The 8,807-nt window shown below is 31.1% G+C and overlaps 1 protein-coding gene across 1 annotated transcript in view; it reads right to left on the bottom strand.

Annotated features, from left to right (window-relative positions):
* Positions 1–6,215: 6,215 nt before the first annotated feature.
* LOC111997569 (aminomethyltransferase, mitochondrial) overlaps positions 6,216–8,807 on the bottom strand; it is a 5,110-nt gene continuing 2,518 nt past the window's right edge. The window contains exons 2-4 of the mRNA XM_024029677.2: positions 7,826–8,404; positions 7,151–7,269; positions 6,216–6,907 (exon numbers count right to left, since the gene is read on the bottom strand). Coding sequence (XP_023885445.1) covers positions 6,361–6,907; positions 7,151–7,269; positions 7,826–8,386 — 1,227 coding nt within the window. The 5' untranslated portion in view covers positions 8,387–8,404 and the 3' untranslated portion in view covers positions 6,216–6,360. The remainder of the gene's footprint in view (positions 6,908–7,150; positions 7,270–7,825; positions 8,405–8,807) is intronic.

Here is an 8,807-nt window from a genome sequence, read left to right as displayed (position 1 = left end):
ATCTAAAAGATATAAAGTACCGCGTAATTTTTTAACAAAACTTTAGATTTGAAAGATAAAGGGTTGTTTGGTACATCAATTTAAATACATATTTTCAATTTTTAAACAAGGGAAATGCTAATGAGTGCCCTTAAGGCACTTGTTAATAATCTATTTAAAGAAAGTTTTTATTGGAAATGAAAAAAAAAAAGTAATTAATATTTTGACAGCTTTTTTCATTTCCCATAAAAGTGGTATCAAAACTTTTTTAAAATGAATTATTAATCAGTGCCCTAAGGGCACTCGTTAGCATTTCCATTTAAACAATATTACACATTTTTTTCACCCATGCATATTTTCAAAAAATATTGAAAACTGTTATTTAAATATTCGGATAAATTTTTTAACAAAACTTTAGATCTGAAAGATAAAGGGCTATTTGGTATATTAACTTAAACACTTGTTTTCAGTTTTTAAACAATATTATATATTTTTTCACCCACACATATTTCCAAAAATAACTGAAAACTATAATTACAAATTTTTTAACAAAACTTTATGGGTCATGTTAACGAGTGTTGTAGGACATTGGTTAACAATCCAATTAAAGAAAATTTTTATGAGAAAAGAAAAAAAAAGCAATTAATGTTTTGACAGCTTTTTTTTATTTCCCATAAAAGTGATATCAAAACTTTTTTAAAATAAATTCTTAACTAGTGCCCCAACGACACTCGTTAACATTTTCCAAACTTTATATCTGCAAGGTGAAGTACCGTGTAATTTTTATACGCCCACATAATCTGTCGGTCTCTCTTCTCTCTCAAGTCTCTCGGTCTCTCTCTTTCACGCTGTCTCATTTATTGCTACATTATTTTTTGTTTGTCCAATTTGCGCTGTTTCACATTATAATAAAATACTAAACAATAAATTGGCACAATATTTGCACAATTTTTAAGGTGTTAATTCCTTATAGGTCTAAATTAAATGATAAAATATCATACTGGAACCAACCACAACTAAAAATAAAGTTATTGTGAAAAAAGAAATGTTATATCCACAATATTTTTCACAATACTTTCATAACAAATTATAAGTGATAAATTGTTTTTAGTTCTAAATTAAACTTACCAATGAAACAACTTTTTTGCTCACCAATAACAACATGTAACAACCTACTAGTACTTATGATTTGTTGTGAAAATGTCGTAGACATAGCATTTTTTTGTGAAAATGCTAAGACATCTTATTTTCATCGCAATATTTTCAAAATTGTTGAGTTGTCAATTCTTTACAAGTCAAAATAAAATATAACAAAATTATAAAGATATTATAAAAATGTTGTGCCATTATGTTGTGTTTTTAGAAATTTTTTGTTGGTTTAGTCAATTTTGTTGAGCCAAAATTCACTATTTCACATACAATTTTATTGTGTTGACTTTTGTATTTTTTTTCTTTGCGCACCATTTTTAAGTAAAACCACATAGTTTTACACACAAAAACAAAAACAAAAACTTAGCATAAAAACACTTTTCATCCTTTATGTTTGGGGCAGTTTACAATTCCTTCTTAAACTTTAAATTCAAGCAATTTTTCCCTTAATATTTTGGAAAATAGCAAATATGTCATATTGTTATTCTCTCAATCGAATTTCTTATAAGAATGAGATTAACATTTTATAACTATATCATCAAAATTCTTTCTTTTAATTAATGTAAATATTTATGTACTTTAAAAATTAAATGATTTATATCTTTTTTTTGTGATATAGATAAAATCTAAAATTGATCTTAATCATTGTTCTTTTTCCACAGCATGCGTGTCTTCCACGTGCTGCCATAACTAGTTCAAACAATTTTTTTTTTTTTGAGGAAGAGTTCAAACAATATAAGTGTTGAATGAAAGTTTTAATTGAATCCAATTTTATTTAAAAATAAATAAAAGTGTTGAATATAAGTTACATTATTATGAAATCAGTGCTTTGTTGAGTTTTTTTTTTTTTTTTGATAATGAGTGCTTTGTTGAGTTTATTCCGTCCACAACTGTGATTCGGCCCATATAATATGATAATAATTACCCAAAAAACCTAAAAATGGTCCCGTTATTTTTTTTAACAAAACTTTTTTTTTTGTTGTTTTGAGAAAGTTTTTTTAACAAAACTTAAATCTGAAAGAAGTGTATTTTTTTAACAAAACTTTATATCTGCAAGGTAAAGTACTGTGTGTTTTTTAACAAAACTTTATATCTAAAAAATAAAGTACAACGTAATTTTTTAACAAAGCTTTAGATATGAAAGATAGTATATCAACTTAAATATATATTTTCAGTTTTTAAACAACATTACACATATTTTCATACACTTTTTACCTATTTAAAAAAAAAAAAAAAAAACTGAAAACCGTTGGGTTAATGCTTTTAACAATACTTTACATCTGCAAGATCAAGTACCGTGTAATTTTTATACGCGCCCACATAATCCCTCATTCTCACTGACTCTCGGGCTCTCTCTTTCACGCTGTGTCTCANACTAACCCTAATGAAAACTTATGATTCTTAAATATTTTATTGTGTAATGTCTGAAATACTCCCACTAAATTTTAACATCTCAAAAAATTTCTTCACATATTTTGAGTTTTAGATAATAGTAATTCTTTAAAAGTTGGAATGATGATATATGATATTTTATTTTTATCTAAGAAAATTGATTTTTGAGATTGAAATTTTCAAAACTTATAATTTATTTAATGGAAAATTTGATGACACATGACTTTTGTTATCTTTTTTTTTTTTCTTGTTTCTTAGCAAAACTCAGTTGTTTATTGTTGGATGATATTCCTTATTATTCTTAGAAGTTTTTAGTAAATGGATATATTAACTTTAGCAAATAGGTACTAAAAAACTATTATAGTAAAATAGATATTTATATTTTAAATAGCTAATCGAAATTCTTATAAGAATGAGATTAACATTTTATAACATAATGATCAAAATTCTTAAATTAATTTTTCTTTTAATTAATGTAAATATTTATGTACTTTAAAAATTAAATGATTTATATCTTTTTTTTGTGATATAGATAAAATCTAAAATTGATCTTAATCATTGTTCTTTTTCCACAGCATGCGTGTCTTCCACGTGCTGCCATAACTAGTTCAAACAATTTTTTTTTTTTTGAGGAAGAGTTCAAACAATATAAGTGTTGAATGAAAGTTTTAATTGAATCCAATTTTATTTAAAAATAAATAAAAGTGTTGAATATAAGTTACATTATTATGAAATCAGTGCTTTGTTGAGTTTTTTTTTTTTTTTTGATAATGAGTGCTTTGTTGAGTTTATTCCGTCCACAACTGTGAAGGGCTCTCTCTTTCACGCTGTGTCTCATTTATTGCTTGTTTCTTTTGGTTCCTGTGCTTGGATGTGTTGTTGTGAATTGTGATCTCTCCTTCTCTAGGCTACAGAGCATGGGTATATTTCTACTTAAATTCATGGACCCTTCTCTTTTCTTCTTCTCCTTTGAGTTTTTCTACATCTAATTGAATGGGGTTGTTTTGTTTATACTATAAATTCTTGGTTTTTACTCATTCTTAATAGCCCACATTATAACTAGGATAGTTAGCAGCAAAAACACCACAAAAATAAATTAGAAGATTATCAGTGGCATTGTTTTATTTCACTTTTCTACTTATAGCTGGTTGGAGGAAAGATGGAGTAGGAGTTAAGAATTTTGAAAGCAACAATGACCATTAGATTGGCTTCACACAGGATTATATATATTGATGTGAGTTATTTTATTAGTCGAGTTGAAGGGCATTTCTCTACATCAGTTTGGAGGATAACTTTGCCCATTAAAAATTTGCCTTCATTTTTAAATTGTTGAGTAAGTCCAAATTAAATTAATAGGACAATTTTATCTTTAGGGATGCGAAAAGAACAAAACTGATCCTACAGTGACCATTGAATGTTGTAGTTTGGAATCTTTGGATGATACCTCTTCTCTTCCCAAGAGAAAGAGTATAAGTTGTTGCGTTGAATGATTATTAATAAATAAAACAATAATATTAATGGTGGACTTAAATAAAAATCAATAAAAAGTTGACAATATTAACAATTTGTAAAAAATGTTGTAAAATAGTTTGTACTTGTAGTAATACTCTAAAATCAAAGAGAGTATAATTTTCTTCTCCGAAAGTATTGGCATTTAATATTTATTACTGATTATTAAACATTATTTTTGGTTTGTCCAATTCACGCCGTTTCACATTATAATTAAATATTAAACAACAAATTGGCACAATATTTCCACAATTGTTGAGGTGTTAATTCTTTATAGGTAGAAATTAAATGATAAAATATCATATTAGAACCAACCACAACTAAAAATAAAGTTATTATGAAAAAAGAAGTGTTGTATCCACAATATTTTTCACAATATTTTCATAACAAATTATAGGTGGTAAATTATTTTTGGTTCTAATTTAAACTTACCAATAAAACAACTTTTTTACCTGCCAATAATAACCTGTAACAATCTACCACTATGATTTATTGTGAAGATGTTGTTGATATAACATTTTTTTTGGGTGAAAATGTGAAGACATCTTGTTTTTGTTTCAATATATTCAAAACTGTTGAGTTGTTAATTCTTTACAAGTTAAAATAAAATATAACAAAATTATAAATGTAATATAAAAATGTTGTGTCATTATGTCGTGTTTTAGAAATTTTTTCTTGGTTTAGTCAGCTTTATTGAGCCAAAATTCACTATTTCACGTACAATTTTCTTAAGTTGACTTTTTGTATTTTTTTTTCTTTGCACACCATTTTTAAGTTAAACCACATAGTTTTACACACAAAAACAAAAACTTAGCATAAAAAAACTTTTCATCCTTTATGTTTGAGGTAGTTTACAATTTCTTCTTAAACTTTAAATTCTAGCAATTTTTTCCTTTATATTTTGGAAAATAGCAAATATGTCATATTGTTATTCTCTCAGCTAAACTCTAATGAAAGCTTATGATTCTTAAAACATTTTATTGTGTAATGTTTAGAATACTCCCACGAAATTTTAACATCTCAAAAATTTTCTTCACATATATTGAGTTTAAGATAGCAGTAATTCTTGAAAAGTTGAAATGATGATATAAGGTGTTTTATTTTTGTTGGACAGTGAGCTGTGTCATTCTACCTCAAAACCAATAGCTAATGAAGAAGACACGCTCAAATTTTTTATGGCATTTGACATCACGCCACGCGGGCCTAATTTTAGAGTGATTGTAGGGAGTCAAATTGTAGTCCCCCCCAACAATCCCTCCCTCACAATGATATTCTCGTGACTCGAACCCATGACCTTGGCTCTGATACCATTTGTCAGACCGTGAGCTGTGTCATTCTACCTCAAAACCAATTGATGATCAGGAAGACACACCCAAATCTTTTATGGCATTCGACATCATGCAGAACCACACTACTGCAGAAGCTACCTGCAGCACCAATCTGTGAACAGGCACACACTCTACGTGAACAGAACCAAACAAGTACCAGAGAACTGATTAAGTGATTATAATTCAAACTACAGATACTCAATTAACACCAGCTGGGCCTCTGTATAACAAGGCAGTATTGATCCCCCATCTACAGCAAAGAACACAGTTCAATATTGAGTCTTTCAATAACATTTGGCCTTCAATTCGTCCTTGGACATCTTTCTTAATGACTCTAATGAGTTGCTCTTTAGTGTAGAACCCCCTTGCATGGATGATAGCATTTCTTTGATTCCACAAACGGTACACAGTTGCCCACCAAGCTAACTTACACTAACTAATCTAAAGCCTTTTCCCTTATGGTGAATCACACTCCAATCAATCAACTCCTGCTAGTTTGACTTAGGACCAGATACTAGACAAAAGCTCATGATAGAATCCCAAACTTTTTGATAGCCCTTTCCTGTGAAGCTGTATTTAGTTTTGGTGAAGCATTGAGATAAGGATATAACGTTCATAAATCAATTTCAGTTGCGGGCTTTTCAGTTGTATGACTCGTCAGCAAGTTCTTCAATACCAGCGTGGCATATACTAGACTTGTTATATTATATTCCTTGGTTGAGTTTAAGATTCTTGGTTAGCCTGACATCTCTCTCACTCTAGCATTTTAGTATTTTACCCTTCCCCCAACAGCATTTTAGTATGTTTTATAAATCCCAAATAACACCATTTTGGTAATTACAAAACTTCATAAAGCAATGACAAAAATAAAATTTTGCATTTCATCTCAGATTTATTGCAAATAGAAAATAGAAGTTACAATAGACTGGCAGTCGAGTTTATCAAAAACATGTTAAAAAATGAACCGATTAGAAATTCCTAGAATTGATATACCAAGCATAAATTAAGCCGGCTTGTAGTATTTTGTTGGTACAAATGGCATTTTCGTGACTACCCCATCGTAGGCCTTTCCTCGAATCACAATCTTAACTTTGGTGCCTGCCTTGTGTGATCCAGATTTCACATACCCCATAGCTATATTCTTCTTAAGGCAAGGGCTAAATCCTCCACTGGTGACTTCCCCAATGCTTTTTCCTTTGTCATCCTGAATCTCACTGTGGCTTCTGGGAGGTGGTCCTGAAGAGAAAAATCCAACACGCCTGACAGGTGGGCCAGATTCAAGTTGCTTAAGTATCACCTCAGCACCTAGAAAACCACCTTCAGCCCTTCTTCTCTTCCCTATGGCCCATGTGAGTCCTGCCTCTACAGGAGTTACATGTTGTTCCATGTCATTACCATATAAGCAGAGCCCAGCTTCAAGTCGGAGACTGTCCCTAGCACCTAGACCAGTCAACCTTACCTTCCCTTCAGATTTCTCCAAAATTGCTTTGGCAAGATCTACTGCATTCTCTGAAGGCACAGAGATTTCAAAACCATCTTCACCAGTGTACCTGTAAATCTCATAAGAGAGACAAAAGGATAATCATCTATCTTTCATGCCACCCTATGCTCTCAATAACAATGTTTTGTTATGATTTCTGGATGGATAGGTACAAAACAAAACTTAATCATGCTTCATTCATCTTCTCATTCAATAGAGAAATGCATACAAGCCCTGTAACTAATCACTATGGGACTAAATCGATATAGACAAATTGTCAATAGAGAAAAGAAATTGAAAAAGAAACATATACCCTGTCCTAGTTAGAAAGCAGTGCGCTCCATTGATATCCAAGATATGGAACTCCCCAAAGTAAATCTTGCTCAAGTCCTCTTTTGTCAAGTGCTGAAGAGTTGGAGCAGCTAGAGGACCCTGCACCATAGAAATCAAACATGGTTTAAATGGCTCATACACAAATATAATTCATGTTTCAATTGAATATAAAACCCAGTATCTCTTAGTAGTTGTAATATTAATAACTTTCAAGAAAATATTCATATTTTGATATAAGTTTCATCTTTCAACTCAACATCAACCACACCATCTTTCAGCTATACTATTTATGATATTGTTGTAGGAGAATTTTATTTTTTTATATAAATAAGGAGAAACAAAAAAAGGAAAAGAACAAGAAGGAACAAAGGAAAAACACAATGTATGGAGTACTTAATGTCAAAAATCTGTCATAACAATTGAGTGGCGCCAATCATGTTATAAGAAGTCAACCCATGTAATATGGATAAATACCTACTAGGGAGAAAAGACAATAAGTCCTTACAGTTTCCTTAGACACTATATCAGGACATACATAAGAACAACTTTGAGCAGCTGAGGAAAAAAAAGCATTAAGCTTGTAGCAGTTAACATGCATATTCCAAGGAAAAAATTTAAGACATAGGAGAACATGAATGAGGAATCTAGCATTGACCTGGAGAGCAAGAAGAGACCTCTCATCATGTATGTGCCATGAGACATCCCCACCTTTAGCCTTAAATGCCTTCATATGCTCTTCAATGTGAGCCAGATCCTTATCCCTACACCCTGCATTGACGACCAGGTATATGTGATCATCCTTCACCTTTGTAATCACTGAATCATCAATTGCTCCTCCCTTTTCATTTGTAAAGACAGTTAGCGTCCCAGCTCCGGGGGCTAACCCAGCAACATCAGCAATGACAAGCTTTTCAAGAAAAGGTACACAGTCCTTCCCCTTGAGGCTCAACCCACACATATGGGAGACATCAAAAAGGCTACCATTCTGCCTACAATTTAGAGTAGAATCCATGATTGAGTCCTTGTATTGGATGGGCATGCTCCATCCAGCAAATGGCACCATCTTCCCGCCATGAGCAACATGGAAGTCATAAAGAACTGTCTTTTTGAGCTCTGCTTCTGAAGCAAAGTATCGACGAGCTACAGTCTTCTTATCAGACTGAGCAAGACGGCGGGTTATTGATTGCCCAAGTTGCCACAAACCAGCCCCTCTCATCCTTTTAGCAGAAAATACCTGATCAGAGGAATTTGAGGAAGTTTCAGATACAAAATAGAAAAATCCAAATAGTCTCTACCAAAGCACCAGTGGCTTCTCAACAGAAACAAAACAATACATAAACTTCTCATTGCCACTTGCCAGCATAACTCACAGTAGCACCTTCATTAAAACAAATGCGCGAAAAATTTATACTAAATAAATAAAGAGATAATTATCCCTGTAATTCATGAAGAACAATAATCACCAGATGCCAACTTTTCACTTATTAGTCTGAGAGAAAGAAAATACGTTTTACAAAAATAAGCTACCAATGAGTTCTGGAAATAAAAATGAAACTTGTCGAAAATTCCTAAAGGGTATTTTATCAATCTATTGCCAATGCAAAAAAAAAAAAAAAAAAAAAAACAGGAAATGAAGG

The sequence above is a fragment of the Quercus suber genome, unplaced genomic scaffold, assembly GCF_002906115.3.
Source record: "Quercus suber isolate HL8 unplaced genomic scaffold, Cork oak 2.0 scaffold_288, whole genome shotgun sequence".
Taxonomy (NCBI): Eukaryota; Viridiplantae; Streptophyta; class Magnoliopsida; order Fagales; family Fagaceae; genus Quercus; species Quercus suber.
Note: the sequence above shows the minus strand (reverse complement) of the source record. Positions and strands in the feature narration are given on the sequence as shown.